Source organism: Pteropus vampyrus, unplaced genomic scaffold, assembly GCF_000151845.1.
Source record: "Pteropus vampyrus isolate Shadow unplaced genomic scaffold, Pvam_2.0 Scaffold89, whole genome shotgun sequence".
Classification (NCBI taxonomy): Eukaryota; Metazoa; Chordata; class Mammalia; order Chiroptera; family Pteropodidae; genus Pteropus; species Pteropus vampyrus.
Window position 1 is genome coordinate 4,691,497 of NW_011888870.1, and position 18,378 is coordinate 4,709,874.

The window sequence follows — 18,378 nt, forward strand, 5'->3', positions numbered from 1 at the left end:
TTTTTTTCATTAGAGAATGGAACTTGGGATCAGGATGCTTTAAAAGATTTGCAGTACCTTATCTATCTACAGAAAGTTGCACAGAAATGCACTTGAGCATCTCAAGGAAAGTGCCAAACGTCAATAAATCTTCATAAAACATGAATATCATGTCATTTCCTTGCAAAAAAGACGAATGCCCTCCATTACTCAGAAAGACAAGTCTAAACCACTTACCTGATATTTGAGGGCCCCCTTCACAATCTGAATCTAGTCTACATCCTTAGTTTTATTTCTCACTGTCTCTCAATGCAAATCCTATTTTTCTGGCACAGTGGTTCTCAATGGCAGGGGTGAAGAGGGCAGGAGTCCGTTTTGTTCCTCAGAGAACATTTGGCAATATCTGGAGACATTTTCACAACTAAAGAAGTGCTATGGGCATTTATGAGCAGAGACCAGAGATCCAGCTAAACCTTCTGCAATGCACAGGATAATTGTCCAGTCAAAAATGTTGAAGTTAAGAATCCTCTTCTAGCAGATCTAATAACTGTTCTCCAAACATACCATGCCACAGACTTTCTTCCAATTATTCTCCCTTTCCAGAAAAATTTCTCTCCCTTTCTTACTTACCAATTCAATTCACTCCAAGATTTTTCAGTTCTCCTCCAAGAAGCCTTTGATGGGCATACCAGGCTAACCTGATCCCTTCATCTTCTGAGCAATTATAACACTTCCTCCAATACTCTTTTGGTGTTTCCCATTTCTGGCCACAGTCCCTCGGCAATCTGCTTGAATTTTTCTCAACATTTATATCACATCTGTTAAGCACACATGGTCTGATACAACACAATAATTACTTTATGGTCTTATGAATTTTGTTTATTTTTATTAACATCAAGCCCTAAATAATTTCCTCTAAAAATAGTTTAACAAGTATAATAAGAAGACATATGCTGACAGCTGGAAAAACAGATCAGAAATACAAACACTGACTATCAGACAATAGGATTTGATTGTGGGCAAAAAAAATATTCAGATATTCCCAACTTTGCTTAGATTCAAAGAGATGCTAAGTGCTATTTGTCAGCAAATTAATGAGGATAGTCATCTCTTCCAATTATCGTCTCATATTGTATGTAAGTTGTTTTATTATTAATGTTATAGCTAATATTTATTAACTACTTACTATGTGCCAGGCTGAGAAGACTGACAATCAGCCAGGAGGCAGTGGCAGGGTATACCAGCTGGTATCCCTTCTGACTGGTGGAACATCAGGCTTAAAGATAATTGCCTAAGTTTACACAGCTATTAAAGGGAGAGCTCGCCTCCTATTTAGATTCCCAAATCCCCATAGAAATAAATCCCTAGTCACATCGCATTCTCCAAACACTTAGAGCTTTAAAAAAAATTTATTTATGTTGTAAAGAATCTTAGGGTACCAACCACATATGCATGTAGACAAATAAGAGATATACCTCATGGTTACATAATTCAGTCATGCTAGGTCTGAAGAGAGATGCCTTGTGCAAAATATCTTTACTTAAAATAGCGCCAAAGGTGAAAATTTCTAGAAATAATATTAACTAAAGCTGTAAAGAAAACTATACAACTTTCCTAAAGACACATAGAAATGGAATAAAACGAAAGACAAACCATATGGTCAAAAATGGAACTGAATATTGAAAAAGCTTCAGTTCTCTACAAATGAATGTATAGCTTTACTGCATTTCTAATCAATAGTCTAATTAGGTGGGGGATTTGGATTTGGAAGATTTTGGAATATTACAATGTGATTCTAAATTCATTTGGATGAATAAATAAAAAGGATAAGCCAAGAATATTTTGAAAAAAAGAAAATGATATTTAGTTTTGTTTTATTTTGTTATGTTTTTCAAGAGAAAAGATTTGCCCAGCCAGGCAATATGTTGTGTTATAAACAATAACTAAATACAGTGAAGTCCAGCTCAGGGCAGAGGACCAACCAATCCGTTAGAATAAAAGATGATAAATGCCACCAACCTCAAGGGTACCAAACTTATGACCAGTTTCCTGTACAGGAAACAGAAACATAGGCAAAGAATTAAGGTAGAGACAGATCATTGGATTTTATTCTATAAATTCTAAAAATATCCATCAGTATGGATAAAATTATTAAACTGATTAAATGATATAGTCACAGGATGAAATATTAGTGTGAGATTTCTGAAGCATAATGTAGGAGAAAGTTCAGTATTTTTATATCTGATATGTTATCTAATATATAAAGCAGCATTACAAATCAGAAAACTTCAGATAATAGTTACATGATCATAGGTTGAGAGCATATCTGAACATAAAGTGATAGAAGACATTATAATGAGAAAAGTAAAATGATTTGATCAATTTTTTAAACTAAAAAGTATGTTAAAATCGTAAGGCAATTAAAACACAAAGAACAAATGGGATAATATTGAAACAAAATGAGAGACCATATAAAGAACTCATAATAAAGAAGAAGCAAAAACAGATGGTCGCATAAAAGAAATACAATGGCTAATAAATATATGAAAACATGTCTAAACTCACCGGTCTGATAAGAAATGCAAATTAAAACAAGGAAGATTCATTTTTTACATATTAAATTAGATTACTTTTTAAATTAAATTTTTATGAGGTATAGTGAAATGGTATTTTACTAGTTGAAGTGGAAACGAAAATAAACTTTCTGAAAAACAATTTGGCGTGACAATATTTATATATATTGTTTTGGTAGTCTACCTTAAAAATTATAATTATCAGACCTTGAACAAATAATTATGTAAAGATTTTCAAAACAACATTCTAATGCCTTCTTTAATAGTAAAAGTTTAGAAGCAAGATCAATGTTAAATGATAAAAGAATAATCCAATTATTATGTATCCACTAATTAGAATAAAATGCAAGTAAGAAGTTTTAAGTCACGTTTGGAAAGTATAGAGGATGGTATAGGAAAGTGTTCAAGCTCATTTTTAAAAAATACAAAATTCTATTAACTGCATGATCTCAATTGTGATAAAAACTTAAATATACACAATTTATACTATATTATAATAGGGTAAAAGTCTATGAGGAAATATTCGATTTTTTTAAAGTGGTGTTTTCTAGGTAGTAAAATTATAGGTAATTATTTTCTTTTTAATTTCCTGTGTTTTCTTAACTTTCTACAATAAGCTTGTATCGTGTCTAAAATCAGAATAAAGTAGTTAAAGTGTGCTCATTTCCTTCTAACATTAGTTTTATAGATTTGGCATTGTCTCTCCATCTCTTCCCATCAGCCTTAGCCATTTACGCTATAGAACTCTTCTTTGTGAGAAGTTCTCTAGAAAGTTCGCATTCCTTCTCTGAAGTTTTTCCAAGCTTTCTACCCTTCTATAGACTGAATTGAAAGCCAAGAAGAAAGCTTTCACCAGAAACTGACCACGCGGGCACCCTGATCTCAGACTTCCAGCTTCCAAAACAGAGAGGAAATAAACTGTCGTTTAAGCCACCTGGTCTATGGTATTGTGTTGTGGCAGCCTGATCAGACAAATACATGCCTCAACCCAAGCTGGAGTAGAACACCCTTAGATATCCCTGGGGAGAAAGATGATTCCTCCTGCCTGCAACCCTGTAACCAACTTACATTTTAAACAGCCTCCAAGCCCTCAGTTCAATGCTTTCTCCTTGGGCTGCTCAGCTCAAATCCTTGGCTTTCTTGTCTCTTTAGGCCTCTTCCTGACCTTCCAATTCTCATATTCCCTACTCATAATGCTGCTGAGCAACTCATTATTATCAACACATTCACTCTCCCCACTTCTTCGTGAAAGGAGCTGAATGAGCAATTTGAGTTTCAGAAAGACTACAGTAGTCAAGGCACTTTACTCCATTGGGGTCTCCACTAACCCCACCCTCAAAGACAATAACTGGCTGAAATATTGCCCACTGTGAGAACAGTCAAATTTGCCCCCCCTCTAAAAGTTTATTATCAATGAGATTCCACTGTCTCTGAGCTGAATAAATATTTCTCGTGTTCTCTGCATAATCATCAGGTATGGAATAAGCATCTAGAAATCATGAATCTTTAATTCTGGAGACACTGACCAAAAAGCTAGAGAAAGAGATAGGGATGGTGTTTCCATTTCCATCTTGGAATTTTTGTTATACTGGATTAGGTGAGTGAATTGGGCTACCTCTGAATCTGAGTTTAACACACAAATATTTTCAGATTTCCCAAGGCAGTGTCAAATATGACCTCTTCTCTTCATAGTAAAGAAGCCATTAGGTATATAGCTACATATGTCTCCTTATTTCCCTTCCTTCATAGAACTCACATAACTATCACATGAGTCCAGTACATCTTGATTACATTCAAGGAGGAGAGCATTCTGCCTTCCTCAGTACACTGGCAGGCTACCATGTATAAATTTTGAGCACTGAATTTTGCTCTTAGCATTAAGATAGCTCTTCCAAGGCCAAGATGCAACCAGACATACAGCATAGGCAGCCCCCACCAGCAAGTAGAAACCATTTTCTGCTTGCAAGCTGAGCTTTCATATCTCCCCTCTTGACCTTGCATGTATTATTTTGAATGTAATGTATTTTTAAATTGCTTCATCATTTTAAAAATGTAAGGGAGCGCTAAATTAAATATTATTTGTAGCATATCCTGGCTTGCACAGGGCCTCTAAATCTGATCCCTTATATCAGGTCGATGCCTAAATCCCATTACTTGAGATTGCAAATGACTGTGTTTGCAAAATTGTGCATGCACATTTAGGGCAGCTTCAACAATTCAGCCCATAATGTTAACTTTGTTTGAAAAGGCCTTGATTTTCCAGGAAGCAATCTCAAGCCACTCTGCCTGTTCCTTAACTCTGTGTCTGTTGTGGATAATGCATTAATAGCCTAAGGATGACCTGGCATATATTTCTTCAGGAACCTTAGTCTAGGGTCTAACTGGGTTCCTGGCTGAATAGCTGGAGCCCATTTTTGCAGCAAAACATAGAATGCATCCAAAAACAGTTAAGATCTACAGAGTATGAATTGAGAGAAAGGTGCAAGAGGGTTCACAGCAGCTACTTTATCTCAATGTAATTTTTTCCATTTTCACCTCCTGAATCTCTGCCCTGTGTTCCCCACACCCACAGCTGCTACCAGGCTGATAGGTAAGTCTAAGACCCAGACACGAGGGATTTTTATACCTTAAGTGAAATTATTACTTCTTTAAATGGGCATGAACACACTTGGCTCATGTATGTGTCCACACACATATATACAGAGACACACACACACGTTCAGAATCAACAATAGTCTCAGAAAATGCAATCCTGCCATAAAATGTAGGATAGAAATAGAATAGAACAGAACAGAACAGAACAGAACAGAACAGAACAGAACAGAACAGAACAGAATAGAATAGAATAGAATAGAATAGAATAGAATAGAATAGAATAGAATGAATAGAAGAGAACAGAGCAAGGTCAGACAACCTCATTATATTAAATGAGCCTCAATCAGGCTAAGGATAAGGCTCTGAGGTCTGCTACTCGATCATCAAACTCCATAGAATCTAAGCATCAGGAGGCCAGGAATATCAGGACATTATGATATTTCCCTACTGTAATGGTAGACCTAAACAATTAGCAAAATGCAACACCTGGGGTTGACACTAATGAAGGGAACATGGAGGAAGTGGTCCAAAACAGAGCAGTTACCTTGTGTCCAAAAATAAAGAAGCAAAATAATGATCAAGGAGAGGTGTATTTATTACCTATTTCTGTGACAATTACCATCCAAATTTGCAGCTAAAAACAACAAATATTTATTATCTCACTGTTTTATGGGCTGGGAATCTGGGCATGATTCAGTTGGGTGCCTCTGCCTCAAAGTCTCTCACAAGAACTACATTGGACAGGGCTGCAGTCTCATATGAAAGCTTGACTGGAGAAAGATCTGCTTCCAAGATCACTCATAATTGTTGGCAAGATTCAGCTGTTCCTTATTAGAATTAAGTTTTTGGAATGAGGCTCTTGGTTCCTCACTTACTATTGGCTGGGGACTTCCCTCAACTCCTTGCCACCTGAGGATCTCCATAGGGCAGTTTACAACATGACAGTTTGCTCTGAACAAGCAAGCAAGAGAACACACCTAAGACAAAAACCATCGTCTTTCGAAACTAAAACTCTGAAGTGAAATCTCATCACCTGTGCCACATTCTACTCACTAGAAGCCAGTCCCTAAATTAAGCCTAAATTCGAAGGGAGGGGACTACACAACAGCATGGTCTCTAGAAGACAGAGATCATCGAGGGCCACCTTGGAGGCTGCCTACCATAAGGAGGAAGCAAATATTCTCATAAATAGACTGATACTGTCATATGTTATATGTAGGCAAATATAATAACATACAACTTTGTTAATTTTTTTAATTGCAAGTATTAAAGAGACTCGAAATGTGTATATTTTGATGTACTTATTTCCCTTCTAGTGGTAATTAAACCAAAAACATTAAAACCTAACAGTTATAAATTCCCCCTCCTCAATGTTCTAAGGGGTGTACATCTAAGAGATATTACACTGATTTGCTGAAGGTGGGGTGAGAGTGATAGATGGAGAGGTAAAGAGAGGGGTAGATCATTCTACATAAGAAAAGCTATGATAACTGGGAAAGAGGGTGTGTGTATGTGGTGTGGGGAGGAGTCTGGAAAGGAATGCACAGAGGACAATAAACCTCTGGGACTGAAAGCCCATGGGACGAGAAGGAAAAGGAAAAACTACCATGATGCTCAGGACTTTGTGGAGACAGATATGACGAAGGAATTTTAGAAAGACTTGCTATGTGCTGTTTGAAGCAATGCTTCTTTGCAATCCCCTTCAAGAAAAATGTTCAGTTAAAAGCTAGGTTGTTCTGAAAGGCTTTCAGCATTGCATTTGGATCATACTGCTTAAATGTGACACTCTGCTGAGAGTGGGGAAAACACAATCAAGTTCCTCTTTGGGTTACCTAGGCCACTGGTCCAAGAAAACAATCCTAGGTATTAAAGAAATATGCATAAAATATTAATGAAACTGATATTATTAAAAAATTTGAAATTTTTCAATGTCCAATAAAAATAAAACACAATAATAAAGTATGCCTCTTTATAGAATAAAGTGTTGCATAGGCAATTAAAAGTGATTGCTATAAAGATTCTATAATAACATAAAAATTGTTATAATAGAACATTAAGAGAAGAGACAGAGTATACAATTTAACATGTAAAATGTTTAGCCTACATACAAAAGAGCACATGCATGCAAACAGAGGCTAGGAAAAAATAAGAACAATGAAAGATTGGAAAGGAAAGAGTGCAACAAAAGGACTTTTAGTCTGTTCTCTTTTTCTATTCCACCCCTTTCTCCTTTAAAAGACATTTCCCTAGGACCTCCTGTCGACACACATCAGGAGGAACATGCTTTGTTCTTCCATCTTCCCAATCTCCCTCATGGCCTTTTTGAAAGAGCAGAAAAAAAGACGCTGGCACAATTGTCCTGGACATGAACAATTAGTAAGCTGACCTTGAGTGAGTGCAGGAGACCTAGAGCTCATCCTAACTATCCATGTGTACCAGCCACTCTTCAGTCTGCAACCAGGCCCACAACAGCTTCAAAGAGCAGCCCTCAAGGACGCTGTCCCTATAGCCCCTGAAGTAGGCTGACCTAGAACTTCTATTACATCTGTTAACGTCTTCAAGGATTTCTTACTCTCAAGACCAGTCCATGTTACAATCCAAACATCCCAGAAAAGGGGTAAGAATTTAAGTCCCTTACACCTTAGAGTGCGTTACTTTATCAGAACACTCTCCTGAAGCGATGGCAAGGAAGAGAAACAAAAGGACCCTGATATTTCAAGAGTGAGAGAATAATTAAGGAAGACACGTTGGCAATATTCTCTCTCACGATACCATACAAATGAATGCCATCAGAGACCAGAGGCACTTAGATGCCAGTCGAGTTACACATAGAACTCAGCAAGGCTTAAGATGCCTATGAACTCACTGAAAAAGATTCCTGAAGAGGGTGAACACCTAGGGAGGGCGAGAGGCCACACAGGCAAAGCTGTGAACCACAATAAACATTCACGTTGGATGTGCAAGAAAACAATTTTTCCACTGCAGAATGTGCATGCTTGTTAAATATCTTCTAGTGGAAGAGTGAAAATACTATTCATTTGCAACTCTGTAGGAGATAAAACATTAAAAAAACGAAAACAAAAATGAAAAAAAAAAACAAAAACAAAACAAAACATGCTTTTTCCCCATGATAGCTCTGCTCAAGGGATTTTGTTTGCACAGTCATTCCACTCCTGTGTTCTCCAAACAAATTATCATTGCTGAAGCAGTTGGGCTGATGAATGGGGTAAGTAAGACAGGCCTGATGACCCATCTGTTGACCAGGTATCAGATGAGTGAAAGGCTCACACATATAAAGGAGGAGTTTTCTTGTCAGTCAATCCTATGCTGTGGGCATGTGTTTGATGGCCGAGTTACTCTATAGTGTAAGATTTCTAGGTGAACTTGCTTGATGAAGTTAGACCACCTAAAATTCATAAAGAAATTTTTATCTCTAAATGAAGATTTTATAATTGAGACTAATGAATATTATGCCCCATGTTCTGCCTAACCCATGGTACTGTGGGGCACTAAGAGGGAAATGGATAAAAATGATAGCCCCTTATGATTTCCAATGCATTTTCACAGCCATTACAATGATTGTCACTGCAGATGAGAGAGTAAGTATGAGGCATGCGTGTGGTCAATTCTTTCTCCTGTACCCTTGATGGAAATCACTTCTGGATTGCAGTGTTGTTCTTCCTATGAGTCCCCTCCAGATCACTACTTTCCATCCCTTGAAGGTGGTATGGGAGAAGAAACTTTATATTTATGAAAGATCTATCTGTAGACATGTGCAAATCTCCAAATTACACATAACTTGGACAATATTACTTATAAATCGCATGTTCACACTATTTGTCTACATACCACAAGGCAAAAGTCTTTTTAACATCATCTTTCATTTCAATGTCTTGTTTTTGGCATAACTGCTCTCCCCCCAGTAATTCCTCCCTGTTTCCAGTACCACTTCACTCTGCACCGTCCCTCTCAAAGAAGTAGTTAAAGGATTTTTGCCGTTAATTACTTTTTGTTTGTTTAACTACTTCATAAGAATTATGACTTAAAGAATAGAGAAATATAAAGCTAGGTTGAGATGCGGATTCCTGGAAGTAAATTAGACCCATTCAATTGTTACCGAGTGTCATAGACACACAGTCTCACCATGCACAGTATTCAAATTTGCATCCCAGAAAAATGACAAATCGCTTATGTGTCATAGTCTTCAGAACTGTTAATAGATATAGTACTTAGAAACTTATAACTTAAAATTATACATTTTAAATGGATAAATGAAATTTCAAATGTCCAATTGATCATAACTGGTCCTTTTAAGGACATTGTGAAATTGACAAGTAAAATATTGTTCCCATTGTATAGATGACGAAACCACAGTTTAAAGAGTCTCTGTCTCAGCCAAAACTGTGTTACATCCAGAGAAATGCACATTTTGTCTTTTCTCTAAGAAGTGCCTACTGGATATTTCCATTTCTAACCCATATAGGCCATGTCTTTTCAACATAAGTAGTTTAGAGCTTTTGACAGCCTTGGATTCTGTCATTGGGAAAAAAAGGTCTATATAAAAAGTCGCTCTTCTTCTGCGAGTCTTATGACACCTAAAAGAATAATCATGGCAATTATACATCAGAAACACAGAAGTGATAATTACACAAATGAAATTTTCAGCTACCACTTGGCTAGCCAGCATGGGCAATAACTTTTATAATTCCCCATGGGGGTATATATGAAAGGAGCACAGAGTGTTGGAGAGATGAAACACAATTATCAGGACCTAGGGATTTATTCTTTCTGCTACACAAAGAAAGGGGGAGGGTGACAGCAGCTGGAACAGCCTCTGCTTGCTCTTTGCAAAGATAGAAAAACACTGCTCCTCATCCACTTAATTTTCTTCAGAAACGATAACAAGACTTATCCAGTCTATTGTACTTTACTTTTCCATTGACATGACTTCCTAGTTAGCTAACTGCCTCAAGAGTTTGTTCCAGCAATACCAGACAGCTTTTTTTTCTTTTTGAGGGACCTCTGAATGCCAGCACAGTGGGAAACTGGTCCATATTAGCTGAGCCAGGGCTGTAGTTATATAGCTGGTATGTCAGAAAAACAAATATTTTCTTTTTCTGCTTTAGTCTATTGAAAAATCTGAATAGTTTCAAATACAGACCAAGTATTAATTGCAATAATAGTTACAGACCAAGTAATAAAGGTAAAATAATTGGGGACAGTTAAGCATTGAGTCAAGAGAAATGCTCCCAATGCCCTTTGCTCTCCCAGTCCTCTGAACTGTATGTAAAACACAGTTGGATTTCACAATATGCTGGGGAAATCATAATTTTTAATTTTGGACATAGTATGTGGGGACAGAGGGTACTGGGTAAAGCCACTGCTCCCACAGATGTTGGTGTGGATGTGTACATGTACGAGGTACTTGTCACCACCACCTCCCTGACACATGCATGCACACACCACACCCACCCCTACCCTGTGTGGGGCATAAGCGGCCATCTCATGGCTTTTTAAGGAAATTGTATTAAAGTATTCAAAAAGAGATATGGAATAGGTACTACTTTCAAAACTTGAAAATTTTGTTTTTGTTTTATATTAAGCATATAATTAAGTATATTATGCTTTGGTGTATGCTTCCTATCCTGTATTCCATTGACCTCTACCTCTACTGAAATGAAAGCAAGATACAAGTGAGAAGCATTTCCTGTTATAGCAGGAGGTAAATTTATGCCAGACCAAGCTTACCATGTGACAAACAAGGTAAAAATAGCATGCATATATAAAGGAATACAGATTAATAAAAACACTTTCTGATTGGGGGGAGGGCCAAATTTCCATTTGCAACATGCATTCACTCTTCTAAAAGGTTTTTTTCAAAATGTGCTCCACAGAAGTTGTTCCAAAGGATTTATCTGATATGACAAGAGAAAAGGCTTCTGTAGTAAATTAAGGATAGGAACTGGTGACTTAAAGTTCTGAAGGCTTTTTCACTCAGGATTTCCCTAGACTCTTTAATACTCCAACGTGAATCCTGTCTTCTTGAGGGCAGAGTTAGGTAATCGGTACTTAAAATTAGTTGACCATGGAAACACTTATGAAAGGAGAGGCATTTTGTGGAACTAGTGTTCTTGAGTACATTTAGGAAATACTGCTTTGTTAGAATAGGTACATAAAATATATAGGTTTTTAAAAAGAAGGGAGATTAGTATATAGCTAAGACACCTGGCTATGATTTTCTCATGGAGCTCTCCAGCCAAGTGCTTCCTAAACTATAATGTGCACATTAATCACAGGGATCATACTTGCTCCTGATCAATAAGTCTTGCCTAAGATTCTGCATTTCTTACGAATTCCCAGATGATACTGATGCTGCTGGTCCACAAAACACACTTTGAATAGCAAAGGGCTAGCACACATGTGCCTTCAAGTGATAAAGGTGTCCAGGGATTGTCTAGAGGGCTAAGCTGTCTGATAATTCTTTACCCAAGAGGGAGGTAGGGCTGTGGATGGGGCTTACCAGTAAAACCTGTTGGGGGTGATACGTTCATGCATGAGTTGCCACCGTCTCCCAAAGTCCATGGAGCTGTAGAGCTGCAAAACAATGAAGCAAGGAGAGTGTAAGCATCGAAGGGGACTTTCAACATGAATCCTTGGGTCTTCCCCCTGGAGAAGAACATCCCAATACACCAGAGTGCCTCACACACCCAAGCCAGTGTCTGTTTCATCCAGATAAAAATACATGAATATGCCCATGCTTTGCTTATCATCGTGCCTTCTGGCAACAAGTAGGTGCTTCATATACATACTATCGACTGGTGTTTATGAGCTGAGTATAAATCCATTTGTAATATCATCCATCATTCTCTCCTCAAAGTCCGTGAAAGTCTTTAGCTACACCTAAAACAATTCAGCAACATTTATTTAAAAAGCATTAATTGGGCAATTCCTACATGTAAGGCACTCTGGTGGGTATCAAGATAAGACAGAAGTAGATTCTGTGCTCAGAGGGAAAATGGGACATATATGTAAAAATGCTCATCAACCTGTGATATCTGAGACAATATTAAATGCAAAATATCGGACTCTCAGTTTCAACTCTTATTGTGCCTATATATAATCTAGTTGAAATGGACTCTTCAATGTCACTAAAAATATCAGGTTCATTTATAATCTCATGTCTTTGCATGATGGCAAAGATAAGGCCACTCTTATGCCTAAGCAAAAAATCACCCATCTACGCAGGGCCAGCACGAGTGTGCCTTCCTTTTCAAAGCCTGTTCTGACCACTTCAGCCCATTCATCTTCCTTCTTTTTCAATTCCCTGTACTCATTATTTGTTTCCATTCAGCACTTATCATAGTTATAAATGGTTATGTGTTTTAGATTTGTCTTTATTATTTAGTTGTGTTTACATACCTTGAATACATATAAAGTGTTCATCAAATATCTGGTGCATAAATCAATCATTAAAACAGGCAGGTAAGGATGGAGAGCAACTCATGGTATGAGAAAAAATTCCAGAAGAGCCCCAGAACTTTGGAAAAATAAAAGAGAACCCTTGGCATGGCCAATAGAGTCAGATTCTACAGCCCTTTATTTTATGGATATAGAGACTGATCCCTTTGTAACACATAAAAAAAAGGCCAGCATTCCTAGAGAGACTAGCCAGGAGTACGGGGTTTATTTTCAGTTGAATGTCCGGAAGTACACTGATATCTGAATCTGATAATGAAATAACAACAACAACAACAACAATAATTCAACCACATTGCTCTTTCACATCCATTTGAGCCTTACAGACACTAAAAGGAAGGCAGGACAGTAATTACTAACTCAAACGCCTGCTCTCAAGCATTTCTGATCCACTGAAGCAGAGTTAACCTCTCACTATGTGGTGTCAGCACTATTTTTACTGTCTGCCTCTGAGAAGCTGCCCGCACTAAGACATTACTGGTTGGCATGCCTCTCCTCCATTAGACTGTGAGTCAAAGAGCAAAGGGATCATGCCTTATTCACCTTTATGTACCAGCGGTTACACACTGCCTGGCACATAACAAATGAACACACAAGCCTGTTTCGCAGCTAATGAAACTCAATCTTGGAGAAGTTAAGTTTTGGTTTAAAGAAATTAGGATGTAATTTTTCTGATATCTAGCTCATGTCTTCTTGCCATAGAATGATGGTATATAGTTTATAATGAAGATTCCATTATGTTTATGCTGCTCTCACAAACTTTTACAGGTAGAGGAATTAAGAAAGACAGAAGCATATGGCCCTAAAGTTTATAGAAATGGAGTCAGGTGAAGTATTTTCCTGTAATCACATCCCTAACAGGTGTTTACCTATGGATAGGGATGTGCTGTCCAGTATACCACAGGTAACTTTGCTATCTGTTAAGTTCTAAGTTCATAATCTCCCAATCCATACAAAAATAATTTTTGAAAGAACTTTTAGTGATTTCAAAGAAGCTTTGAGGGGCTTGAAACGTTTTGGCCCATTTCAATTTAATTCAGCAAATATTTATTAAACACTGGTACTATAAGCTACATAAAAAAATCTTTATTGTCCATCAAATGACAGAAGTGTGCATGTGTGTGATATTACTACATATACTGTCTTTTGATACTCAAAATAGCCAATAATTTAGTTAAGAAGATATATTTGCATTTCTATTTTATAGATTAAGATACTGACACTTGGTTCTACAAAGTTACGGCAGCAACTATACAGAAAACTAGGATGTTGATCCTGATTTAGCTGATGGCAAGTTTATATAATACCACACCAGCTCTCTACCAACTCTCACCATATTTATCCAAACTGGGCTTTCTCTCCACGAGTAAGTACTAACTACACTCTGTGTCCAACTCTACACACGGGAAAAATAGGCTTCACTATTCCCCATCGCTCTTAGTCCCTTTCTTTATTTACCAACTCAGTGACTAAAACAATACTAGCTCTACACCGTCAAATTACAGGGCACACAGGACCACATCTAATTCTTCAAGCAGCAAAAAGGGTAACTGCTGACCATCAAAAACATGTACAGATACACCACAGAAAAGGAGAAAGTGGGGCAAAGACTAAAGCTCTAGAAGTTGAGAAATAGGTAAAATTAACAGGGGTAGAAAAGGATCACTGAGGCTTCCTGGGAAAATGTGTTTAGTTAGTCTTTTAGAGATAGGTGGTGTGGGCAGAGAGATGATAGAGATAGATTTTACCAGGTGGAGGAGGTAATCAGAACAAAGCTGTCAATATGGTCAAGGCCTTGAGTGTGGCTTGTGGGGGAGCTTTTCAGAGGAAGGAGGTTTGTGATTACTGGCCAAAAGGAGGTGGAGGTTGCTTGTCCATTTGTCTGTTTTTTTTTTTTTTTCCTATCCATCCGTCCACCTATTTGTGGATGTTTCTATATCTACCTGTCTGTGCATTTATATTAGGGTAGGTAGGAAGGAAGGAGAGGTTTTATAAGGACCAGACCATCCCATTGAGAAGTACATACTCATATATTTTATTGCAAGGACTGACATGCCCATGCAGGTTTTTAAGAAATGGATCATTCTCCTTTCCATGGCAGGTATCTGAGGGACAGATGCTCAGACTTAAGACAGATGTTCCCCAATATAATATAGAAGAGACTTCGCTTAAAGCCTTTCTATAACCCAGCAATATCAGACTTTGTCACCCCTCATTCCAATCATAGCAAACAGAGCCCTGAATGTCTTCAACTAAAACCCAGCATGATTGTGTCTTTCTCTGCTGCAAACTCTAGAGACAGGCCAGGGAAAAATCTACATGGGCCACAATGACACTGCAGGACTCACAATCCTCCAGAGAAATGATCAGTCCTTCTGTCATGGAGGATCCTGGTAGTGGCAGAAAGCCAGCCACTACGGCTCCCGCTAGAGCCGACCCTAGGGAGAAGCACGGCTCCTCTCATCTCATGTTCTCCCTAACAGAGAAAGAACAAGAGATCAGCTGCTGATCTCCTCATCCAAGCCTGTTCCACCTCCTTCCTCCCTTGTCTCTGGTTTTGCTTTTTCAGCTCTTCAGTTTGACTGATGGGAGAAAAATTAAATTGAATTCTCTGCCTGCAGGCTGATTCAGATGAACAGAAAGAGCAGGCTCCTATTCATTAAGGGCCTCGGGTTTGCTACCTTGTCTCTCAATCTGCAGTAAACTGCTGAGTCTGAAACAAATTTTATTCTACCAGAAACTGGATCTCTGCAGCCTTGCCAGTCATTCATTTGCTCATCCTTTTCTTCATTCATTCACTCATTCATTCACTAAAAGGTATCAAGCAACTACTGTGCTTTAAGCCCTGATCTAAGTACTGGGCTTACAAAGGTTAAACATGCCATGAACGGTGGAAGACAGAAATTTAGACAATTACACTGCCTTGCAATATATGTCATAATATTAATACCAGTCATCTGTGCAATGGTAAGATCACAGACAATTGGTACTTCCTTCTTTTAGTTATCTGGATTTCTAAAATTATTGTGAACATGTATTACTTTAGTAATTATTAAAGCTTTAACACTCAAATAGAAATAAAGCACATAGGCAGCCATTCACTAGTAAGCGTTAGAATAGTACTGAATGATCTGGAAATGTTCATATTTATTTAAAATATATTACAAAACATGCAAACATTGACATCAACTTTATTCAAAGTAGTATTGCAAAAGCTTGAAACATATTTGAAGGAACTATGCCAAAATATTAGCAGGGGTTATCTCTGAATTGTGGAATTCTGAATAATTTTTCTATTTTTTAAAGAATCTATCATTTTCGGATTTCTTTACAATGGATATATATTATATTTTGCTAATAATACAAGTCTGTATTTTTTAAACTTACACTTTTATAATAATTTTCTAATTATAATGCATATATTTATCTCTCAGACTAACCTTTTAAAAGGCCAAGGTTTAAAATTTTGTATTTCTCACAAGGAAACTGGAATTAGAGAAGGCAGTCTGGGATTTTCCACAAAATGGTATCCCACAGAGTTATTGTGGATAGCGGTGACTCCTTCCTTGGACAGGCAGTGGTGTTTATACAGTTCCATTCCGCAAGTCTTCAGCCCAGTGTGTTTCATGATACAGTAAAATAAAGTGTATTTTCCAAACAGTAAACATCTTTACAGACATTTCTTGCTTATGCAGAGTTACACGTACAAGACCATGTCCTCCTCCACATTCCACCTCATGACACTCCCTCCTTGCATGGATGTCACTCCTGGAGTTTTACCAGTCAGCAATCCAGATCCAATCCTTTCCCTCTCCGCTATCTGTCATGGTCTCATATCTCTTAACGAGCATGTATTCAGTAGCAACACCCACAGAGCCCTAAATGAATCATCGGAACAGCTGGAAAATATGAAAGAACACACGCTTTTCCTTATCGATTTAGTTATTAGTTCCCTAATTACATCAGCCTGCCAGGGAAAAGCATCTGATAGCTAAAGAACTAAAGAGGCAATTTAATCAATGTAACAGTATTCCACGGGCGGAACAACAAGTTGTATCTGAAGAGCTTAAGTTCAAAGAAGAATGTGATTGCACTGAAAGGTTAGGGGTTGAATTGGGTCCCCCTCTCCCACCCCAAAAAAATATGTTGAATTCCTAATCCCCAGTGTTTCAGAATGACTTTATTTGGAAACAAGGCATTTGTAGAGATAAAGTTAAAATGAGGTCAGGGTGGGCCCTAATCCAATATGACTGATATCCGCATAAGGAGAAATTTGGAGACACAGACAGGCACAGTGGGAAGGCCATGTGAAAACAGAGGATTGGAGTGATGTATCCACAAGCCAAGGGATACTAGAAAATCATCAAAAGCTACAAAGAAGTGAAGCACTCCCCTACAGGTTTCAGAGGGAGCATGATCTTGCCAACACATTGATTTTGGACTTCTAGCCTCTGGAATTGTGGGACAACAAATTTCTTCTGGTCTAAGTCACCCAGTTTGTGGTATGTTGTTACAACAGTCCTAGGAAATTAATACAAGCATCTTACACCTAGCACCAGAAATAATAATGACAGATCTTGCTATATTTCTCTGTTGTTTTCTTGTCTCCACTCCTAGGCATTTAGTTTTAAGAAATCTGGTTTAGGGCCAGATTGTTGAATCTGTGGTTAAAAGCCAAACTCTCATTTGCCAGTATTTCTTTGTCCTGTGAATTTTCTCTACAACCCTAGGGACATTTTTTAAAGAATAAATGTAAATTCTTACTAACCATATGGCAGCAATGAGATATAATCAGAAAAGGCAACAAAATATACTATTTTATAGCAACTTTTGGTGTTCAGGCCAGATTCCCTAGAGCCATCAGATCTCCCATGTAGAGGGAAAATGGTTTGGAATTAATTCATATAAAAGCTGTCCCCTGTAGGCAAATTCAAACCTAAGGTGTATCTGTTTGTTTTCCTCAAAACCTATGGAGTTTAGGTAGCATTCTACTGAATTCTGGCGATAATGATTTTGTCTTTCAAATAAAATGAGGCTGTTTTTTGTTCAAAATCAGGTCTCTGCACCTATTTCTTCGGTAGCTGCAGAGAGAGGGGAGAGCGTGGCTGAGTTCCATGGGGCTGCAGGGAGAATCACTTGGGCTCTGGAAAGATCTGTGGTGAGCAGGAAAGAAAGCAGGGTCACAGCTACGAAGAGTCCTTTCCAACATGTGCCTCTGGTTCCTTCCTCAGATATTCTCCAAAGATCTCCTCTCTTGATAACCAGTGGGGACAATCCTTCCCAATGTCCCTCTAAGTTCTGGGTACATAAAAGCTTCTGTCCTCAGCATCCATTTTTCTTTGCCCTTGGAAGATATGAGGCATCTGTACCATAAAGATGTTTATTTTAAAAGACCTAGTTGTGCTATCCTATTGTAGAAGGCAACATTTTTATTTCCCTTCTAGATTTCTAGCCATATTAGTTTTTACCTGTCTCACATGGCTTACATCATTCATTTGAACAAATACCGATCAAACGTCTATTAAGAACCAAGAGCTGTTACATGGTTTTGGAAACACCAATGAACAAAACAGATAAAAAGCCTCTGCCCTCAGGAGTCTCACATTCTGGTGGCGAGCAAGAACTCAAATGCCCTCAAGTCCATAGTGTGAATCTGTGAGGGAGGTGTAAGAAAAAGAGTAAAATTAGTTGTATTCTTTAGACATGGATTCATTGTGCTGATTCTAACACACAAAGGATGTTTCTTTGCTTATCC

At 37.8% G+C, this 18,378-nt stretch overlaps 1 protein-coding gene across 1 annotated transcript in view; it reads right to left on the bottom strand.

The window, feature by feature from the left end:
• The window catches only part of SORCS3 (sortilin related VPS10 domain containing receptor 3), a 540,518-nt gene that overhangs the window by 178,891 nt on the left and 343,249 nt on the right, over positions 1–18,378 (bottom strand). The window contains exon 5 of the mRNA XM_011363775.1: positions 11,668–11,741. Within this exon, the coding sequence (XP_011362077.1) occupies positions 11,668–11,741 (74 nt within the window). The remainder of the gene's footprint in view (positions 1–11,667; positions 11,742–18,378) is intronic.